Genomic DNA, 24273 nt, shown 5'->3' with positions numbered 1-24273 from the left:
CCACACATTTATTCTAACTACTGCTTAAAAAACCCAAATGAGATTGAGGAGGATGAGAAGAGATCCAGTGTGTAATTTTTTCCTGCTCCATTTAAAAGAAGTGTTTTGTTCTTTAGATGCTTTTCACATGAGACTCTGACCTTGTGTTTGTAGACACCCGTTTACAAACGCCGCAGACATGACATCATCACTTTGAATCATTTTCCCCTTTTCTGTCTTGTAGAATCACATCTACAGACACAGAGCATTATCTTTTGGATGGGTCCACAATGCACCGTTAATGCTCAGTGGCACGTTATTCTTATCAGCTCAACAGCTATTGAAGTGTCATCTTTGAGACGTGTGGGACACGTTTCTTTTTCAGTCCAGACAGGGTTATTGAGACCATTGTACTGTAACCTAAATTGAAGAGAGGAAGTCGGGGGGAAATGGGGAGGAACATCAATGGAATCGATTTACAATACTCTTTATCTTGCATCAGAGATGCAGGTAGAAATCACACAATCTCTGCTCACTGCACAACACCAATGTCATTCAGATCAATAGAAATTGACCCTTGTACAAAAGGGCTTGGGTTGTATGGATGTGTCCCCATTGGCAGAGCACAATGTGTGGTATTACATTTTACCTTTTGAATGCAAGACCCTGTCATCCAACTGCAAATTACTTTTATATAACACAGCACCTAAAGCCAAGCAAGTTTAGTATTCACCATGTGCAGCCAGAGTGTGTCTACACATTTCATAGCTAGGTTGCAGTCCTATTGCTGTGGAGTCATTATGGCTCTGCTAAATTTGTGTAGATTGGGATTGTGTGAGAATTTAATTGAATGTTCGATAAACACTACCCCTGAACACCAAATGTCCAATCATAGCTTAGCAACCGTAACTAGGCTGGTCTGTCTTGTTTTGGACTAGTAAAAAAGATATGATTCATTGTTATCGTGCATTCCTGACTAACTAGATTACTACCTACGCAGTACGTACAGTAGTAACTGAGCATATGTGTTTTTACAAAGGCTCGAGGGTAAAGGCTAGCTACTGAAGCTACAATCTTTTTGGGGGTTACAGGCTGTTTCCTTTTCTCGTGTATTAGTGTTTGAAATAAGAACAACTAGACGGGCACTCGGTCCCACGCCAATGCAGCACAAATTCCCTATCTCATGTTAACAAAAAGGAAAAATAATTTGTGTATCCACCCCGTGATTCGGATCCACTTCAAAATTGAATTCTTCCTTGGCCCATGCTACACCCTTCCCCAAAGTTTAATGACAATCTGGCCAGCAGTTTTTCCGTAATCCTGCTGGCAGACAAACAAACCGAGCCAAAAACGGGACTCTCTTGGCGGAGGTATTAAGCATAAATCTAACCACTGTGTTGCCTGTCCAAGTATATATTTTTTTCATGGTAAGCATAAAAATCATCCAAGGGTTTTGCTAGAATGATTACTTTTTAATTAACTAATGTACTTTTTATTTATAATACAGTACTAGGGCTGACTAGCGCCACACTGAAATGCTCGGACAATCCTGCTCCTTGTACATTAGTAAGGATGCTGGCTGTTTGCCTGGGACAAGTAGCTTTAGCTTAATTCTTTTAGCACAACATGATGTATGCAGATTTAAGAGCCATTTAGAGGATTTCCTGTTTTCTAACTAAACCAACAAAACCAAATGAAATTTTAGCATTAGCACTAGCTTATTTAGGGTTTAGCAAAAAGTCACTTGGACTGCCGGGCAAATTAAGGTTAATTCTGTGTTTCTTTTCAATCAGAATCAGCTTTATTGACCAGGTATGAAGACACATACGAGGAATTTTCCTTTGGAGCATAGTTGCTCACAAAGTGCTTACACATACAAATCAAACAACCAAACAAACAATATATACGCACTAATATAGACACACTAATATATACATACACTAAACAAAAACAATGTAGAGAGATGAGTGCAATGAAGAGTCCAATAAAAATTATTTTACTGGGGAACATAGTGCAAGGGTACTGGGATAAATAGTATTAAGTTATTATATTACAATATGAACAGTATGAACATTATGAACATTATGAGATTATTAAGAGTTCTGAAATAGGAAATGAGAATGATGAATAAATAATGGATAATAAGTGAGATATGAGAATGAGAATGATGAATAAATACTAAATAAATGGTATAATAGTGCAACCAGTAAACAGGTGCTGTAGAGACAGTCTTACTGGGTTATTTTTTAAGTAGTTTATATCATATTTTTCAATTCCTGCTAGGAATTTTTTTTCTGTCAAGCACCGTACTCTCAACATCAGAAAGGATCATGTCAGGATATGACACTGGGGTTCTTGATACATCACTAACCTGCAGTCGATTGACCTTCTGGCCCTATGCCGAGCGGTGGATACTCTCATGGTACTGACAAGTAAAGTAAGATGATGTATTGGGACATTTGCATTGATAGGAGGGATCTGTCATGGAGAATCATTCACTATAAACTGACATTATGACACTCTAGTGCCACTGATACCACCTTACGCATAGCATCGATAAAAACGATTGTTGTTCTTCTTCCTCATATTCTGCTCTGTCTGTTCCTTGACAACCTTGCTAGATGGTACTGGAAAGAAGAAAAATCAGATACACACTAACACGCCATGTGTAAACTGGAGTTGATATGAGAAAAACAAGAGTGCTTTTATTGAACCATTCAGTGCGAGTCTGTTGTTTGTGGGAAGGGGACAGGATCATTTCAAAGAAACGTGCTGCAGTTTCCACTTCGAGCAAAATGATTTCCTCCAGGCAATAATAATCATTTGTGTCCTAGTAGATGTTCACCAACTGTTTTACAGTAATGACAATATGAAATTACTTCACTAGAGGTGGTCAGGATGTCAGGCTTCATTCACAGAACTTTATTTTAAATGTCATTTTTAGAAACATCTAAACATACCAAATATATCTGGCTGGATTAAGGCGATTTGCCGAATGCATAAGATATGTAGAATATTTGCATGTTAGGAAATAGTGCAGCTATAAACACATTTCCCTAAAGAAGGTGATGTAAGTATGTTAATAAGATAACAACTATGTTCAGTAATATTTTTAAAGTAAATAAAATGGCATTGTAAACAACATATTAATATTTTCTATTGATATTGGTTTAATTTTATGACAAATTTTGATTGACACGTTTCATTTTTACTAATTAGGTAAAACTCACTGCTAAATTATTCACGCTCTCTCCCGTTGATGCCTTAAAAATCGGTTGGACATCTGCATTTCAAAAACAGCAGATGAAACTACAGGACATGTAGACAGGATTCCACCTAATAGGCTTTGAATATTTAGGAGTCCCCACCCTCGCTCTGTGTCACAAAAAAAACAGACAGGAGGCCAACACAAATATATTTTGTGCTGATGGCAAGGCGTTAATCAACTGAGGCATTTGCCTGAGACGGTATGCTATCCTTAACAGGCAAAAACCTAGCAGCAGTTGGTGATGGAACCCACTCTTTCTCTGGACTTGCAGATGAATTGGCATGCCATTTAGCTCCTCACTGCCAGGATAATCAGTTGAGAGGTTGATTGAGAGGAATCCAACCATAAAGGCCCCACCACTTTTCTTTCCGACTTTTTCTTCTACAAAATAGCTCATTTTGATTCTGTAATTTGCACCGGCATTCCTTTTCCCCCTCAAGTGTGCCTATCACAGACACACAACAACATGATATGTATGGAAATGAGTGCATCCCTCAGGAGACGGCGGGGATAGAGGTGTCACAGTCAATGAAGCCAGCTTCATCCTATTGTGGCGCCATCAGACATTTACCATGAAACCATTTAACCAGCTGCAGTTAACTGCAGGTACCATATGGATCCTTTAGGGGCTAGACCCGATTTCCCCATCCCCATGCTATGATGATAGCATAAAGGATCATCACCATGCTAATATATAACACAAGTGTACACCACATCAGCTAAGCCATGGGTAGTTAACTGTCATTGTTGTACGGATGGATGGCTGAGCTGCGTTCCAGAACAGTGACAACATACGCTGCTTTGTGCTCCATTCAGTGCTGCCAAGAATGACTGGAGGCATCTGTAGCTGCTCTGCATTGCTCAGATCCTCATCTGGTGCTTATGAATATCTATGAGAATAACCAAAGTCTATGGGTGAGAAACCAGGCTAATGAAGACATTCTGTGGTGTACATACTTTCATTATTGGTATATTTTAACTCAGGCTGTTATATTATTGTTATTAAACATGTCCACATCATTACAAGCAGCCTTGTTTTTTTTTTTTTTAGATGAGTCCAGTAAAAAGTTAGATATATGGCAGCTAGGAATCTTAGCCTTCTTCACAACATAATTACTTCTATCTCATTAAAAGATGTGTGTACACTGAAATGAAGTGTCATCAGTGAACATCTTGGCTCCCTAAAAAATAGTACAATATCTGTGGTATTCCTATGCTCTATGTCAATGGAATGCTATGCCTCTTGGTTCATTGGGAACGGGTCCATGTTTTGGGTATCTTTTTTTGCTTGGGTAGCTCCATCTGGTCCTGGCACCAGTGCGCTTTGCCCCTGCCCAGGAGTTCTGCATCCCCACTATGTGTTGGCAATCAGCACCGATCCTGGCAAGGCGTTAGGCTGCAGTGTGACATTCTCCCTGTGCTTGTTGAATGGCTGTTTGTGTGTGTGTATGGTTGTGTGTGTGTGTGCCTGTGTGTGTGTGTGGGCATGGCTTCCTGCAGAAATCTTACTGTTTAAAGCTTATACTGAGTCAAGAGGTGTTTCAAAGACCCCAAGGCCAAAGGGTTTAAAATCTCCATCATATCCTACTTATTTCCATTGTTGATTTTGAATTTTAATGTGACCTCTCTGTTTTCAGGTTTGACGTGGCAGGATGACATCACTCAGAAGATCATCTCTAGAGAGCTCTCTAAACTGAAGACTGTTCCTCTCCGCCATCAGGCCACGGCTCCAAGCCCCCTGACCGCCTACAGCAGTTCCAGAGACAGGACACTAAGCAGAAACCTTCAGCAATACCTGAAGGGCCTGAGCTTCGTGCCTCAGTCTGAGGTCGATGGACAACATGGAATCCAACAACAGGGAGACAACTTTCAGGTAAGAGTCTTACACTCATTAGACTTGTAGCAGTTGCTGCTTTAGAATGGATTGGACAGGTGTGACAAGTGCACAAAAATCCTGCAGGGATCACAAGGAGTACTACTGGGTATGTGAAAACAGTTGTAGGATGTCTTCTGTGGCTCTGAAATGAGCTTTCTTAAGTTTGGTTGGGTTATCTAGGCTTGGGCTTGAGATTTTCTTTTTTCAAAAAGCCTCCTACAAACTGGAGGGTTGTGGTTTGAAAGATGAACACATTTATGAGGCAGGGTGGGTCTAATAAAAAAAATGCTATCTAGTTCCGCTATGGGAGATACAGTGCTCTTGGAGCATAGTCTGTTCTAAAGATACTAGAAGTTCAAGATATGTCAGCTTCTGCTGCCTCAGTTCTGACAATTTTTTAAATCTGTCTCCGGCAGGTTCCTGAACTTTAAGAAAGTGACATTTAATTGCTGGAGTCACCCTTTAAGATACTATATTTTAATGTCGTAATGTAACCGTTAGAGCTATTGCATTTAGGTCCAGGGTGAAGGTTAGAAATACTTGTCCATAAAGTAAACAAAAACAAAACAAAAAAGGTTTTCCTTAACTGAATTATGGAAGGGCCTCTTCCTATTCCTTTTGAAAAAGAGTCAGTATTTCTTTTGCTGGGGTCGCCCTCTTGTCCCTTCACCACTTTTGTTTCTCGCTTTCTGTCTTTGTCTCCCTCTCCCACTGAGCAGGGATCTTTTTACACAAAGATCTTCCATCACCTCTTTACATTATTCAATCCTCATATTTAGGGTGGAACCCGGGCTTTGTGTGCAATGTGCTTTGCATCCTTCATAGCTGAACTGCTTCCTGCTGCTGTGTCAGTGCAGCCATAATGCAAAGTTGAAGAGTTCAGGACCTTCCTTATTGATGAGACGAGGTCCTTTGTTGTGTAGTGTGATGGAAAAAGCCAAACATGGTTAGCATGAATGGCAGAGCACCCCCGTCTCGCTGTGCTAATGCCATTATGGCCTCTCAGTGTGGCGGGCTCGGAAAGACTGACATTTTCTCTATATACATTTGAAGGACAGAAAATGACACCAGGGGAGATAGCTAGTATAAATGCCGCAGAGACATGGATAATAATGCTGCTCAGTGGATCGGATGTACTGTATGCTGACTTTAAGTGTGGGTCCTTATGATTAAGACGAAAGGAATTATTTATCTTCCTCACAGATAGAAGAAAGGACAAAATCACACATTTTGGTGCCCACATTAATACCAACAACAATGCCAAAATAGTTAAAAGGCCTCTAGATGCCTGTGTTACCAGTGCATTATGATGTGAACACATAATTCATCATGTGTCATATATAAACGCATATGGCTAAATCTAAAATCAGATGACTCACAGTTTCTTCTTTTTAGATAAGGGATTGCAGCTACTTCTTTGACAGAAGGGATATGCTTTTAAAGTTTGTTGTGGAAATGCATGAAATTACTCTTTGAGTGACACTATCTCATCTATCATTTCCATAATGCAATTTCCAAGGGCAGTTGTCTTTGATCTAGAATCCCTATTCATATCCTGTCCTGTCTAGTCAAAGCCCAGGTTGCTTCTCTTTTTATACTAAAGCCTGTCACAACAATGCTGACCCAGCACAACCAATCTAATGTTCTTACTGGGGGTAAAAACTATTGCAGAGCAGAAAATAGGTTGAAGATTCAGCATATGAATGTTGTAAATTTAGCTTCACTTCATTCATTTACAATGACATTGCTAGCATGTTGATTTAGAATGTGTAATGTCCCCCATCTTAGTTTTGCTTGTAATTAGCACTAAACTCAAAATACAGCTGAAGCTGATGGTAGTAAAGCTGAAAGTTTTGCATCTATGTTGGTATCATAAACACCTAAATAAACTAGGCCTAAGGAGGTATATAGACATAGTTAAGAAAAAAAAGTAATTCATGAAAATCCCGTGGAGATATTTCCATTAGCCGTCCCCAGAGCCACGCCTCTAGCTTGGCTACATAATGTTTGACATATTAACAATGCTCTGCATGTGCTAAGTGGCATTTTGTGTTGTAGATTGAAGACAGCAAGTCTGAAGGTCATTTGGAGCCCATCCAGTCAAAACCCCAGCAGGGCTGGAAGGAGACCACTATCTACAGCCATCAGAAAGGATCTGGTCAACCTCCAGTCACCAAAGTATTCACACAGAGTGGAGAGGGCAGACACCCCAAGCTCAGTTCAACCTACTCCAACCAGGACCCAGGAAGAAGCAAACTTCTATCCAGCCAGCTGGAACGGCTTCTTGCCGAGGTACCGAGCACTCAACAGAGCTCCCCGGGTGGCAAGGCTGCGTGGCCCAAAGGAAAACTTCATTACCTCAGCTACATCCGGCCAGCTCCAAGTGACCATGCAGAGCCGCAGTCTCAGGTGGCTTTTGGCTCCAAAACCCAAAGGCCTGATATAGACAGACTTCTGCTCAAGGCTGGATCAAACCGACTGACTGTCAAAGAGCCTCTTAGTGTCATGGATGGTAAGATCCACTTTTTTCCCACTCTGGCTTTTATAATTGCAACCCAATATTCCTAATTTTGTTTGTTTCTTTGTTTGTATGTTTTCTGGGTAAAGATTTGGGGTTTTTTGTTTTACATTGAAGTGATTTAATTTTTCTCTTAGTATGATTTTGGATTTTCATTATTCTCTCTTTCTTGTCCAGAGAAATTCATCCATAATATGGTGAACCAGCTGGGAAGGCACAGCATCAACATGGAGGCTTTGATTGGTAAGGACCTGGACCAACTGGCTGGGGTCATCACCGGAGCACTCCAGGAGGAGGAGGAGGACCGGCCTGTTGTTGGGGCACAGCCAGGACTAGGAGTCGCTGACTCCAGGGGGGACATGGAGGGCAACAGGGAGCCACTGGCAGCCATGCAACTGAATCAAGATCAGGACCTGAAATCAGACAAAGGGCAGGATCTAAACCAGAAAGACACACTGAGAATGAAACAGCAAGGTAAGTGTCTTCTGTTGAGAAAGAGATACTTGTGGATTTATTTTCAGCCATAGATATAAGAGAATAAGGAATTCTAAGTTTATAAATACGTCAATAATGCCTTGGTTGTATAACCCTCCTAGAAAGTGCTGCCAAATGTATTTTTAAGTCTTTCATATTGACTCATAACTGTTTTTTCATTGCTAATTACAAACGAGAACTTCAGTTTTCACACAATCTGCTCACATAAATTGTGTTTGTTTCCAGGCCAACAAATAGACGGCGCAGACAAAGAGACTGTTGACAAGGTGAATTTAAAATTACTCTGTTCAACCAACAAATTGGTTTCTCAGGGAGCGAGACATGTCCAAACTTACACGTTATTCACTTTTGAATGGCTACTTCAAATAGGGATGATTTAAAAGTTGTGCGGACTAGCATTTACTGTTGAATCATAAGAACTTGAAAGCAACTTCAGGATCCTGTAAAATGCTGTGTGTCTAACCTCTATATTTTCATTTAAAGGTGCTCTAAGCAATGTCAAGCGTGTTTTAGGCTACAACGTTTGTTGTCAGTGAGCAGAAGCACACAAGGGAGGGAGAGGGGACGGGATGAGGAGGAGCGAGGGTCAAGCTAGTCTTGTTTAGTTTTAAAATACTTCAAATAGAAGTAACATCATACAACTTCATTTAGAGCACCTTTAATAGACCTTTAAAAGCGATATGAATGAAAATATTTTTAAATGACGCCATGAATGTGTTGTTAACAACCCTTTAATAGTAATAGTAAAAAGGATGTCATTAGAGCTTGGCTCAGCACTCAGATACAGAAATGTAAGAATATAGAAAAGATATAGAATGCAACTATATTTTTTAATTGACTGACATATCTAATAAAAGTCTCCATTCAAGTTATTAATATATTTTTCCTCTGAATTTGAATAAAGTCTTCTAAAAGCAAATTAAAAGTAATGTAGAAAATGTAGTAGAAAATGCCTTCACTACCCTAAAGAGAAATCGTCTTTGATTTTACACAGCATGCAGCATTCTTCTCCAAGCTGCTTGACTACCTCAACATGGAGCCCTTTGGTTATGCTCCAGAGGTTAACATCGGGCCACCAGCCCCACTCCGGAAAATAGTCGGACAGGAAAATGTCCAAAGTCGGACAACGCAGGGCCAAGTTCTGTTACCCCACCGCTGGGAGGAGAAGACCATCCCTGTGAAGGAAGGCTCCACCCTGCGTTTAACCGGTGGTGCAGATGGGCCTGACGCTCAGGTGGACTCAGAGATCCAGAGGTGGATGCAGGGAAATCAGGCCCCGACGGGGAAAAAACAGCTGGAAGAGCCGCAGAAGAATGACATGAGAGTCAAAACTCAGCTGGTCCACGTGGCGGTGAAGGAGTTTTCCAGCAGAGGGAAGGACAGACACTTTGGCTACATTATCACCGGCACAGAGTGAGTATGGTTTAGATTTACAATAACACATATTGACATAATGATTCCGATTTTAATATAGAATTTCTACATTATGATATTCAGAATCAATATTGTATCTTTCTAGCCAAGAAAGGATACACATACAGGGTGAGGAACTTGAGCTAGTGCTTTATGCCTGTATACAGAAAAACAAAGTATAGTTTATAGAAAAAAGATTAGAAATTAAGGAATAAGATGGTAGGAGTCTCAATATTTAAATACATACAAATGCATATTAGAGTATAAAACACAGAGATGTGCTGTGGCAGCTGTCCTGTGCAACATTATAGATGTACACTTCAATGTCTGTGAGTTGAATTATTATTAACTGTAGCTCTACTGTCGACAGCAGTGCAGACTCACTAGATTGAACTACAGCATGTCATCAACCCCTTCTACCTTAGTCATTGTCCTCAAAAACTTACATGCAAAAAGCATCTAATTGTTCGTAAGTGGTTATTATCAATCAACTTGACGGTGTAGCTCACAGCTTTATATAGTTTACCGCTCCACTCACCAGTCAGATGTACGGCTGGACCTGTTTCAAGGCAGACTCATTTTATGCACCTTAATACCGAGCATATGTTTCTCCTTTGTTCAGTTACTTAAAAGTGCCTTTAAGAGACATAATTTCCGTCTAAAGCCACCCACATCTTCAAGTCTTTATGGAAAAGAATACCCTAGTTTGAAATCCTAAGTGTGTGCTGCTCCTGATTACAATAGCAGGGATGATAAATCCCTCAGTGTGTGGGTATTACTGTACTGTATTACAGCTTTAATGATGATACTTTGTCAGGAAGGGTCGCCAAGTTCCCTCCCTCTCCTTCTCTCTCACCTCTCATCCAGCTCAGGCTCAGCAAAGATAAGTTCCTATCGACTGTGTCTTCCCCCTTGGCCCTTTCTCAAATCCCTTCATGGCATTATCGAGTCTGGTGTCAGTGAGTTGTCCTTCACCTGTTCAACGCATGTATAGGCTCATAAAGGAGCGATGGGCACAATCTTTGTCACCTTATTGCCACACAACGCAGATTGAGACCTAAACCCGGTATGTAAGTGAGTTTATGCCAGAAGAAAGAGACCCGTCACCTTCTAAATAAAATATCGTCACCTTCTACTTGTCTATCCTCAGCCCACCAAGCGAACAACTATAGTTGACCTATAGAAGGCTCTGCATTAGCTGCAGACGCCATGATTGCACGGTTGTTATCCCCAGCTCCTTCGCACCCTGCAGAGAGGCTACGCAAACCTGCTTATCTGACAGCTCCTGACATTGTGGTGGTGATAGTGGGGGGTTTGGGGAATAGGAGGGAGGTGTAAGAGGGGAAGTGGAAAGGTAGGGATAGAAGAGAAAGAGACAGAGAAACCCAAGGGGAAAAGTGCTAGCATCAACAACCAAGTCACTCCTGGAGCTCTCCAGTTGCTCGAATTACCACAGAGGGATGCAAACGTGTCTGGAATTGCTTCGGAATCTTTAACTTTCAAAACCCCTCAAACAAGTGGTGTAAAAGAGCCACCCACTCTCTCAAAGGTGGAGTGAATCAACCACTGATGCACAGTACACTGTTCTTTTGGGGGGAGGGGGAGTAGCTGTATTATGGTGTCAAATGCAGGAAAAATAGTAGAATATCTCAGCATAATTTTAGCCTTGAATATGTAAAATTATTGTGAAACTGTTTTTAACTGTGAGAGGAGGCTGAATATCTGGAAGGAAATTCAGCAACATAAAGTATAGCTAAAAATGCTTTAAAAATCCAGCACTGTATGGAATTGGTTCCTGGTTTATGTCACATTTCTATACTAACAAAATTCGAGCAATGTCTCATTACGATCCATGCCTTTTTGGTGCATGTCACCTTGCACCTTGTGATTCCAGGTTAAGCTGTCAGCAATAAAGTAGCTTTCTGTGTGGGTTTGTGTTTGTGCGTGTTATCCCTTCTCATTTCCTCCATCCAGCACATTGGCCTGCAGATTGCCTTTGTTTGGTCTATTTCCTTGGCGATTTACTCTCTGAGTGAGAGAGCAGCATTGGACTGAGCTGTGATGAGGCATGGCTTTATCAGACCACCATTACACTTCACCTCCATTCCATTTGCACCTTATTATTCTCATCTCACCGTGAGGGCGTGTGCGTGTCTGTGAACTTCGTGTTATCATGGTTTACTTTGAGTGTACGTGCGCGTGAGAGAAAGTGAATGTGGCGAAGAAAAAGAAAGATGAGCAAGAGAAAGGCAGAGAAAGCCCGTTCACATGATACAGCCATTACACCTCATGCGGGTTCCATTTGCACCTTATTGTTTGTCACATTGCTGAAAAAAGCAGGTGATTTACCAAGCCTGAAGAAGCAGCTGATCCCTTTTCCCTTGGCACGGCTCTTTGTGCGTTTGTTTGTTTTTGCGCATGCCTATGTGTATGTCCACAATGTGTGTACATGTGTGCAGTACATCCATTCAGACAACCATGTTTTTTCTTGTGCGCAATGACCCATTTGTGAGTATAAATTGTCGCAGCATCTCCCTAAATAAAATAGCATTTTAACGGCTGAATAGTTACGTTTATGTTGAATGGGTGTGGACATCCAAAGGTGATGCCCAGCTGTCTGTGTGTTTCTCCCCCAGCACCCTTACCACTGACCAGGGCTCGGATCTGATGGAGCGGCTGACCCAGAGGCTGAACCTCCATGCAGCAGACCTCACCCAGCTCTCGTATGTACAAACACAAACACCCTGTACATGCCTCATTGTCGCAAATAACAATATACCATGCAGTTTACAAGCCCGTCATAACATAAAAGATAATTGGCTACATTTAAAGCTTTTAAAAAGATTTTGTTTTGTGCCTTTGAGCTCGGGGAAGGAGAGTGAAGGTTGTCTAGAAGTTGCAAAGACTGTGTGAAGGAACTGTGCCAACCTGCCAGAGACTGTAGGTGTTTGTTGTTTTTCTGACCTTTTGGAGTGTTTGACTTCTCGCAGGGAGAGAAATCAGGCCTAATTACCTCCAGACACATACTGATGTGTCCATTCTATTCAAAACACTGCCTCGCCACTGTACGCCTTGTCAAAAAGGGAGCAGTCAAGCCATCAAACGACTATCAGTGAGAGGTGAAGTGAGAGAAAGGGAAGCAGCAGTGGATCGAGAGCTGAGAATAGAGAAAGTAGTCCAGCAGGAGGTGGTTAATATATTAATAAGCGGGCGAACTGTCCTTGAACCCGGGCTGGTTTGTGCTTGTACCATGGTTCTGCTGTACATTTGGTGTCAGCCCATGTAGTAAGCAGAGGAGATGTGTTCGCCTAAGATCTGACAAGCCTTTCAAGATGCTCCTGCAGGAGACGTGAAATCTGGGTGGTTCAGTAACACCCGCAGCATATGAACACCAAAGCCACTCACTGCAGTCTGCAGCTGTACTCTGGCTCGGATAATAGTTACTGAGAGGGAAAACTGTCTGACAGCACTCTCTGTATCTAGGGTTTTACACTGAAAATACACAGTGACCTTCAAATAAATGCAACCAAAGAGCTTTGGATTTAGTTTCAATGAGCAAAACACCAGGATATGTCATTGTGCCGGCACTGATTGAGTCAGTCTTGTTATTGCACCTGTCATTTCATATCACTCAGAATCAACTCCTGATGCACATACAGTAGTGATTGATGTTGTTATTTGGATGCGGATGAATAGCCTGCAGCATTATTGCAATGAATGAGCATTCATGCTATATCCAGTGGTGAAAGAAGTATTCAGATCTTTCACTGAAGTAAAAGCAGTACAACTACAATAAAGTACTACCTTTTCACAGGTACAATTATAAGTCATGCATTTTACATTTTACATTAGTTAACGTATAGAGGTTTTATCAACAAAACGTAGTATGCATCAAAACTAAAAGTACTCATTTTGCAGATACCATTCTGCAAAATGAGTACTTTTAGTTTTTAAAATATTATATTATTGTCAAATTATTACTGGTTATTGTTATTTGTGCTGAAAAGGGCTCAGTGATCATTCAATATTATCCTTGTGGAACACAGTTCATTATAGTGAATTGAATTTCATTATGTGGTTTTGCATACATTTGTATATTTTGACACAGAAAACCATATTAATATCCTGATATGGATTCCATCCATATCACCCAGCTTTACAGATGCATTAAAAGAGTTTTCAGACTGTGAGGCACAATTTGTGTCAAAATTAGTCTTCACTCTCTGAGTCCTAACTCAGTCAAAACTGAACACACAGACATGATACATTCCATTTTTAGATTCCATTTGACTTACAATTTCCAATGATACCATCTCTCTCATGTCCATTGCGAGAATAGCTGCTTAAAAATCATGTAAAAAAGACCCTCCTCATATGTAATCCCAGAATTTGCCTGAGAATCATCACATTTTTAAGCTTTCTTCAGTATCAATATGGTCTAGTGATAGTTATCTGTACACACATGGGCATATTGCAGACAGGAATGGCTAATAGCTTATTCAGCATACTTTTAATGGTGCCAATTTGCCAAAACTTAACAAAAAAAAAACAACTGCATTTGTGTTGTAACTGGTTAAGGTCAAACGGATTCTCTAAATATCACAGTGTAGTTTCTTTTTTCCATCTTTTTTTGGAGTGGGGCTCATTAAAAGTGCAAGAAAAGTGTTTAACAGTAGGACACAAATGAAACTTGACAAGGCAAGTAAAAAAAACATCAAAAAAAGATGAAATTAACAAAAATAACTATAACAACAATCATGGGGAGAAAGAGAGGGAAGAGAAAAAAAGGTTAGGTTGCATCTCCAGTTGAGCCATGGGGACGAAGATGTGTTGGGGCAAGCAGGACAGATCCGAATAGCTGAATCAGGCCAGAGTTTTATTTCTTTATTCATTTATTTATCCATTTCTAATTTATTCTTCCTTTCTTTTATCCATGTATCTATCTATTTTGGTTTTATTTAGTTTTGTTTGTTTTTCTTCTTGGTGGTGGTGTAGTCTCACAACAAATCATCAGATAATAAGTCATATCTGTATATCTGTATCTTCAAAATGACAATTTTCCTCTTAGGTTTTAGTACAAGGTAGCATAAATTGGGAATACTCAAGTACAATACTTGAGTAAATATACTTCAATCCACTTTTGCATGTACCCTTAAATGAATATTCCACACTGTATTACACCTCATATTGATAACAGTATTCTATACAGATGACAAATGCAGAAAATGTCCTCTTTGTTGGGCTTGTTTATCCCCATTCTCTTTCCTTATACAAACTAATGAAAGCGCATTCATGTAGAAATAGCCTAGACGGAGAGAGGTGACACAAGCCCATTGTGCCTCTTGTTGTGTCGCAACGGTAGGTGAGTGTTTGAAAGCCTCTGTCTCAATATGAGTTGGTTCGCGTATGGGAGCCGGATCAGAGCATGGCGGCCTGCTTCAGGGGCCGCTCTTTCCTCGCTCGCTCTGATGATCCCTGATAGTAAGACAGAAGAAGAGATACTCAAATATGAGAACAGACAGGGAGAGAAGAATTTCAGACGGAGAATAAGAGACTGAATGTTTCGATGTTGTTGAGATTTTCAGACGCTGAACACAATTACGTCCAAGGCTGCTACTACAGTAATGAGCACAATTTTTTTCTTTTTTCAAAAGAGATGTGAAACTGTAGTCTTGAATGATGATGAGCTGGGGGATAATATGTGCCTTTCTCAGATGACGTAAGTGTTTTACTGGTCAGAAACACTAGGGGGAGTGGGATACACACTCACAAGTCCATCCTCAGACACAGTCTGTGCAGGCAGGCAGGCAGGCGCAAACACATTCAGACACGCACGCACACACACACACACACACACACACACACACACACACACACACACACACACACACACACATCCTGCCAATACCCGCCAACCAGTCTGCACATTTACACTCATCATGTCCCAGCAGCAGAGCTAATATGAAGCCCAAGCTTTCACATCTGATAACACAGAAGACAGTGTGGAGTCCTTCAGAAGACGTATCTGTCTTAACTTCATCTCCCAACTGTAGTTTTTCCCAGTAGTATATTTAAATAGAGATTTAAAGATGAAGAGAGATGCATCAAGATCTCTGGCAGAATACCTTTGGTTGGGGAGAATGAAGGCAGGGGTGAAGATCGTGGAAATATTGACATTTATGAGAGCAAACTGAGGCCAGGTGAAAGCATTAGAAAAGGACTTTTTATTTTTATTTTAGAGCCGTGTGTGTGTTATCATGTTCACAAATGCATCGTGCATGGTTGGGTCTGTCTGTCGAGCAGTATTGGCTCACATTTTGCCCCTGGCGGAGTGGTTGTTGCTGCCTCTGTAGCGGGCTGACTGATGGTGAGTGGGTCTGGGTCCCAGCACTTTGGCAGTCTGATAAATCTCCATCGGGAGTACACTAAAAATGTATTTACAATTTCCAGGACCTACCTGTGAAGACATGATGAGGTATTGTAATGGCTTAGTGATTTAGAGTTGATGGAAATATGGCACAAGTAGACATTTTAACTCGCCATGAGTCAAAATTTAATATAGAGAGTAAGGACTAACTATTATCCATACCATCCAACGATCTTTATGTATCAATTACATAAAATATCTCTGAAGCTACTGTGATGAATTGTTGATGCAACAAAGAGTAAAGTATTTCCATTATTGAACCCAAACATCGCTTCAAAATTTATTTCAACCTCTGTCAAATACAGATCAATTTTTTAAATAGTCTTTTTTGGTAGTAATATTTCTGCAATACATTTAGTAAAATATAACTTCCTTGTTGGAGACAGGTTCAAATGTACCCACCTCACATGTTTTAAAAAGAAAACACATTTGGTTCAGGTTAAAAGACTGAAAGTACTTGATAAGATTTTTTACAACATGTCTCATTGCTTAGTTCTCGCATTTTTAAATTCTCACTAAATGGCCCGTTAGGATTTTTCTACAACATGAGAGAGTGATTCATCTGTCTCCTACGTTGTTCATTTGCTCATTTGCTCACTTGCCATGTGTTCATCATCAGTGTCTCAGACATCCCTGATTTAATTTGGATTTCGACGAAACTTAAGGAAAATTATCTTACTGATGCACTCACAGCATTCAGAATTACTTTGATTGGCCCTTTGGGGAACTACAATTACAAATCAAAACAAGGTGCCATATTTGTTACTGATTGGCCCACACTGGGTCTTCATCATTTGTGGAGGACGACATGCTTATTGTTGCCTTGTTGAACCCTGTTTGGAAAGACAGCCCTGTCCAGGACGATGAAGTCACTGCTTAGTCGTTCTTTTAGTTAACAATTCATTGTAATCATTTGGGGCTTTAAGAGCTTACAGTAGATATTATTTTTCCTTCAGAGTCTGGTGGAGTTGATTTTATTTCATGGTCAACCTCAGGGACCATATACATTTATACGGTCCCAGGGACAAAAGTGGGTAGCTGAATCCTGACCAGACAGAGGACACTACAGGCACAGGGAGTAACAACAGGTCACAGTAGGTGAAAATAAAACAAGGTGCTCAGCAGATGACTGTGCATTGTCTTTGGCTGAATTCAACCTAAAAAGAAAAGGAAAATGAATTATGATTCACATTTCTTTTAGAAATAGGCTACGGCATCTGTTACTTTAGAGCTTCTCTTCTTATCATTCACACCTTTTATTTGTGCATTCTGACAATGTCTGTTCTGAATGTAGAGTTAAGCATATTAGATGGAAAGCTACATGGATAATTTAACATTGTAACACCCTTTACTATCCTAAACATTTTGGAAAATAAGCTTTCTTCATTGTTTCTGAGAGTTAGATTGATACCAAGTCTATATCTGTCCAGTGAATCTGAAGCTACCAAATATATACGTTTAATCTGCACAAAAAAGTATATTTTTGAAATAGTGACAAGATGGCAGAAGGTTGTGGTCCATCAGGACCAAAACCTCACGCCACAAAACCAGTTTCCCCCCATCTCCAGTCAACCTTATTAACAAGGCCCCGGACCACCACTGACATTGACTCACTACACCCTGAAGGAAGTGACCGTAAAGGTCCCATGACATGGTGCTTTTTTGGATGCTTTTATGAAGGCCTTAGTGGTCCCCTAATACCATATCTGAAGTCTCTTTCTTGAAATTCAGCCTCAGTGCAGAATTACAATCGCTAGAGCCAGTCCCACAATAAGCTTTCCTTAGGACGTGCCATTTCTGAGTCTGTAGCTATTGAGGAGGAGAGAGGGAAGGGCAAGGTGGAGGGTGGGGGTGTGACCTTGATCAACTGCCACTTTGCTCGTTTTAAGGCCATGATGACTCTCTCTTTAGAATTGGCAGGCCAAATTCTCTGGGTGGGCAAAGCAGAGAAAAGGGAGGTAACCCTGCTCCTTATGAGGTCATAAGGAGCAAGTTTTCAAGTAGGCCCATTTGAGCTTTCATTTTTTTCAGAGCAGGCTACCCAGTGCTCGGTTTACACCTATCACCATTTATATCCACTGGGGAACCACAGGCAGCCTGGGGGATTGCATATTAATGTTAAAAAAAAGTCATTAAGTGAAATGTTCATGCCATGATATTAAAGCTTGGAGCTAGCTAGCTTTTAGCTTTTTCCAGTCTTTAGCTTGGTAAAGCTAACCAGCTCTTGTCTCCAGATTTATACTTAACAGACAGATATGAGAATGGTATTAATTTTCTCATGTAACTCTCAGCAAGAAAGCAATTATGCATATTTCCAAAATGTCAATACAACAGCTTATTTTGCTTCATCTTTGCTTTTTCTGCAGTGTCCTGGGTCCAGCATTGACTTTCAGAATTGGTCCCAACCCCAACAACGTGACCACTGCCGATCTGGTTCAAATTGCGGGTAAGAGCAGTTTATTTTTTTCTTCTTCTATCACCTATGATTGCTGTCCATGACCTTCATTTCAATTCATCTAATTTTTACTAGCCAGACCACTCTGTCACTGTCTGTGCTTCAGTAAATGAGAACACAGATTAGTCTCTCCAGATACAGTAGAAAGGCTGGTGTTCATCTTGTTCAGACAAACCCCCGCCCCAAAGAAGATTATCAACAGTGTGCAATGATAGATGACCATCAATTACTGAGATGATGAGTCTGTCCACACACACACACACACACACACACACACACACACACACACACACACACACACACACACACACACACACACACAAACACACAGTGTACAGTTTATCTTGTCTTCTACAAAGTATTATGTCTAACAGGTTGAAACAGGTTTGCGCCAGCCAATCAGTTAGAGTGTATACTCCTCTGTGTGTGTGTGTGTATGTGTGTGTGTGTGTGTATGTGTGTGTGGCTGCCTGCGTCTATGCACTTGTTTGATGTAGACTGATGGAGAGCTGTCACCCACAGAAAGGAGAGTTGTCACTGTGCCTCCTCTCCCCTGTTCATTGTCTGCACTCCGATCTGTGTGTGTGTGTGTGTGTGTGTGTGTGTGTGTGTGTGTGTGTGTGTGTTTGTGTGTGATGTGTGTCGATGTCCTTGCTTTGGTCGGAAATGACTTTGAGAAGCACAGCAATACTCCCAACAGTCAATATCATCCAATATCACCCCACTGAAATCAACATGGTGGTGTTGTTATTGGCAGAAATGTGTTGCTGCTTCAGTTTTTCTATGCGGCGACATTTTTTGGCACCAACTCGTTTCCTGTCAGGGACGTGCTGGATGATGGGTGATAATACAGATCTCCCGCAAGAAAGGTTGGGCCGGGGGTTGAGCTTTGGTTCAGTGATTTTTGAGTGTGTGTTTTTGTGCGTATGTACATGTTTCGTTGGATTACAGTGTGTATCTGTATTTATCCCTCACTAGCATCCCACTTTTGAAATGTTTGTTTCAAACGATTAAATGAGCAAATATTGCCGGTGCTGCAGATTTACCTCTCCTGCATGAGGTGAAATAATTATACTGTGTCATAACATCCGTTTTCTACTTCTTTATGTCTTTTTTTTTTTACCCCCTCTCTTGTCTGACTGACTTTGATGAGGTGGCGTGTGGCGAGAGCTAATGACAGGCATGAGCAGGGCTGAAATGTCAGACCAAATGTTAAGTCAACATGATCATCAGCCTGACCTGTAGGGATGAATTATTTATACAGCCCACCTGAATAGTGATGTGTAAAAGGCGACAGAAGGAGCTTATCAAACTACTTCAGATGCATCCTTGTTGCCCTTCAATCCCAACTGATTGTGGGTTGCGCCTTTGAAATGTATTAAAAATGTAAAAATGACGATTGAAGATTGAAGAGGGGTTAAATCCTCTGTCTCTGGAGCTACATGTGTGCCCCCACTGACCTTAGATCAAATCCAGCTGGAGCTGGATTTGCCCCCCCTCCTACCTTGTTACACCCCTCTATTTCCACCACAGTGTGAGGGGGAGTGGACTTTCCTCCCGATATAAAACAATGTGGAGCTAAACTCTACTTTCAGTGTTTCAAATCATTTTTTTAGCTCTATTCCAAATCCAAATATGCGTGCATGACATTGAATTCAATACAGTATGACATTGGCATGGTGATTTCACAGCGGTTACCAGGTTGTGGAGCAGCAGCATGGTAAAGGTGGAATCTGAAAATCAAATTGACACTTGCATGCAGTAGCCACCTGGGTAATCCTGGCTGACCAATGCCTAATGTGTGACTGTGCATAAATGGCGTGGCCTCTTAATGAACTCATCTCAAAACCCTGCTGTATTATCTGCTAAACCTGTTGCTGAGAGCCAGCACAGCATGCTTTATAGCACTCATGAAACAAAAAAAAACTAAAAGTGTTCTGCAAAAAATTCTGCAAACATATTACTTTTTATAGCGTATTAATAACCATTAAGTAAGTATATAGAATGTTTATTCAAACAGCACCTTTCAAGAGCAGATACCGCAGAGTCGTTTATAATGAAATGCAGAAATGTGCTAAATGTACAGTATGAAAATCTGAAATAAAAAAATGCCGGGGACACAATGTTCCTCAGCTGGTAGAAACAGGAGTGAACCAAACAATTTACACGCTGGTCAAGCCTCAAAGCCTTGTCTCTAGACAAACCTAGATTACGGAGAGTGGATTTGACAGAAGGGGAAAGAAAACCAAGACTTTCTATCATCTTCAGGACAAAGCCAGCTGGGGCAGAATTAATGCTGTTTTGTTAGCATTTAGCTATAGAAAATATCTGCAATTTAGTTTTTTTTATAGAGTTAAGGCAATTTTGTAGAACAGACAGTTTAGTAACATTTGAGATTTAAATGAGAGATACACATAGTTGAATATCGTCTGCATAGCAAGGGTAGGAGATATCTTCATAATGACTTAAATCTGACCAACAGCTTAAAACCCAGCGCTATTTACTTTACAATTATATAAAAAAAAAAAAAACACTGACATTTGAGAAGCGTAAAGCAGTGAACATTTGGTGGATTCCTTTTCCTGTTTGAAAACTACCTGGAATAATACACATTGACTGTAAATGGCTGTGGTTCATTTCTGAATGATCTACTTGTATATGCACACTGGACATTGTGCAATCATATGCAACAATATATTAAATCTTTATTGGCGTGGCCTTGACTGTACGCTGCAGCATCTGAAGGAGGTTAATATGGCTCTGCTACATTCTGCTGTCCATCTATCTGCCTATCACTTCTTTTTGATGTGTTCAATGCTCCATTGAAACCAATAGACAAAGAGACTCGGTTGAAAGGCATGGACAGTATAGAGGAGATTTGATAACTCATTGAAAAGCATCTTTTGGGCAGCAGGTTCTTAGCGGCTGTGTGGTGAAAGGCCTGCTGGGAGGTCTGATTGTATTAGTGGAGGTAGAGGCTCTTGTGTTCTGCTCAACTGGAAAACTGCACGACAAAGAACCGGACTGCCTAATCCCTGCTCGGCTGCAAAACAAAAGAGAAAGCTGCTGCTTTATCAAAACTACAAGGCATTCTGTGTGTTCGTGTTTGTGTGCGCGTGTGTGGATGTGTGCATGTTTGTGTGTCAATTTTTTTTTTTTTTGCAGCTGTGTTCTTACTGTGCCAAGAAAATGATTTATTCAATATTTGATGAAGTGGCAGCCAAGCTGTTAAAACCAATGTTGAAACGTGTTGTTTAGAACTCAACTTTTTTGTCTTCTTACTTCCTCTCAATCTCAGTTTGATTTTTAAACATGTAAATAATCTTCAGTTGGGGGAAATTGCATCTGCCAGAGTTGCTTTTGCTCATTGTAAAGCCAAATTTTGTAGGCGATGATGAATTTGATCTACAACAATCTGTTTCTACATGTTTGTGCAATTCACAGTGAGTAGGTGGATTTATGTGTAGGAAGGGTATTTTTGCTAATTGAAGTGTATATAATTATGTCCTGTCATTATTCTTTTAATTGACAATATAAATTAGTTTGGATCAATCATTTACCAGATTTGCGATACATCTGTGTTATACAATTTTTTTAAATTATATTTGTATTTATATGATCAACAGGTTCTCTGAGTGTTTGATTTTAAAATTGATGCCTGGTGGCTTTGCCACTGCTTGGCCAACTGTGGTCAAGAATAGCCAGGCCAAAGAGAGGCTCGTAGGTTGGAGTTGGGTGAGGACACTCCTATTGTCTTGGCTGTCACGGCTGGGCGACCCCAGAGCCCCTCTGAGGCCCCAAAGGCCCCAGAGGCCAGGCCACAGCAATGAGTCCACAGGCCCCCAGGCCGTGAGAACCACGACCCTGGTCAATGAGCGCTGGGAGCCTGGGGACCCTAAGAGCAACTGACTGGGCCATCTGGAGCAGAGAGCAGAGACCCTGACAAACGGCTGTCACCCGAGGGAGACAAATAGAAATGTGGTTGTATACATTGTCTGCCCCCACGTTTCTGCCTCTGCTTCTGACACACACACACACACACACACACACACACACACACGTGAAAATACAAAAATCATCAAAAACTTTAAGGAAATGTATGCGTGTTTCATCCACTGCAGTTTTAAGATAGCAGGCGTTACATAGACATAGTTTATATCCACAATGTACTTTTTTCACGATTTCTCCAGTGCCGCCGGAAATTCCGCTGGATGTCACTCTTTTTGGCTGGACGCCTGTTACCTTCTGCTTTCTTTGTGTTGTAATTTTAAACTTTGGTCGATTTATGAGGACTATAGTTAACTGTCTTTTCAAAAGTAATTAGTTACAGTTACTAGTTACTTCTTCCAAAAAGTAACTCAATTATTTACTCATTAACAAACAAAAAATTTACAAAACTAACTTGTTACTTCAGAAAGTAGCTTTTGCGTTACTTTCAAGTCAATTTTGAAATGCTCAAATGTGAGCCCACCTTCACCCCTCTTTTTAACGGAACTTAAAATACATTCGCATTTTCAATTATTTAGTACAAATCTGAATATTACAATGAAATGGACACTTAATACCATACTTTATTAACAGAAACAATATACACAAATCTAAACTATTTTAATGTTGCTGTAGGCCAAAGTGAGATTACTGGCTTGTGTTGTTTGTTGTGTGACTATGCATGCTTTCAAACACACGCCCAACTCTACCTCTGATTGGCTTACCATGAATTATTTTTTCAAGCTCAGCCAATCGTCAGCATTTATGCGCTTGTCTTGTGCAGGAAGAACAGTAAAAAAAAGTATTTGCCCCTCGGCTTAGATATCTAGTTGGTCTGATAAAATAAAACTGCTTGAATTATAGTTTGGACCACACCGCATTTTTTGGCAGTAACGGTAACAGGTTAGGGTTATTAAGATGGGAAGACTAATCAAATAGATTAATCAATACTGAAAAAAGTAGCGGCGTTATTCCAATCACTGGATCTCTACAGGATAAATCCTGACAGCTAGGTATACTATATGTCCTATCTGAGTTTTGTGTTGCATGGCTACTACAACCTTTGAACATGCACATTCCACCAGAAGTCCTCTGAAGTCCCTTTCCGAGGACATTTAACAGCAGCACCGGGGCTCCATCCAGCGCTTAGTGCCGTCAAAGATGATTGTGATTGGTTTGAAGAAATGTAAATTAACCAAGGCACGTTTTTCTCCCATCCCGTAATGCTGTCTAGATTAAATAGACCCTCCTCCGCAGCGCTGTGCAGGAAGGTCTGGCGATGTAAGACTACATAGATACAGACAAACAGATGGTGGCGCTCCACACAGATCTGATGTTTTCATCACTCCTATTTGTTTGTCACTTCATAGAAGCAGACATTTAAGTCTTCATGTTAGTTGGGATTAATTCACTTAGTCAGTTTCCATTACACTTCGTAGCATGTAGTTTTTAAAGATACATTTCCACCTGAGCGAAGTGTAAACATATTTCTTGCAATATTTTTGTTTGTCCACTCAGAAATTGAATATTTGCATAAAAAGGTTGATTCTAACGCACTTAATGAAAAATGTTCATGAAAGCAAAGAGGAGAGACTACTTTGTGGGCAGATGTGGAATGTACTCTGCCCACACTGAGTCTATTGTTTTGTTCTAAAAACATAAGAGAGCCAGCCTATATACAGTATAACAGGGTTTCTTTTCTATCTTACTCCATTTGTCCATTTGTCTCTGCCTGATTATGTCTGTCTATTCTCTATTCTTCTTTCTGGTACTCTCCCTGAGTGCACACACACACACACACACACACACACACACACACACACACACACACACACACACACACACACACACACAC

The 24273-nt window shown here is 40.6% G+C and overlaps 1 protein-coding gene across 1 annotated transcript in view; it reads left to right on the top strand.

Annotated features, from left to right (window-relative positions):
• Window positions 1–24273, top strand: part of ptprn2 (protein tyrosine phosphatase receptor type N2) — a 115583-nt gene that overhangs the window by 21578 nt on the left and 69732 nt on the right. The window contains exons 4-10 of the mRNA XM_034861989.1: window positions 4885–5120; window positions 7182–7635; window positions 7819–8115; window positions 8362–8402; window positions 9131–9549; window positions 12186–12272; window positions 18343–18422. Coding sequence (XP_034717880.1) covers window positions 4885–5120; window positions 7182–7635; window positions 7819–8115; window positions 8362–8402; window positions 9131–9549; window positions 12186–12272; window positions 18343–18422 — 1614 coding nt within the window. The remainder of the gene's footprint in view (window positions 1–4884; window positions 5121–7181; window positions 7636–7818; window positions 8116–8361; window positions 8403–9130; window positions 9550–12185; window positions 12273–18342; window positions 18423–24273) is intronic.

Source organism: Etheostoma cragini, chromosome 22 (genome assembly GCF_013103735.1).
Source record: "Etheostoma cragini isolate CJK2018 chromosome 22, CSU_Ecrag_1.0, whole genome shotgun sequence".
Classification (NCBI taxonomy): domain Eukaryota; kingdom Metazoa; phylum Chordata; class Actinopteri; order Perciformes; family Percidae; genus Etheostoma; species Etheostoma cragini.
This window is presented reverse-complemented; position numbering and strand designations above follow the sequence as displayed.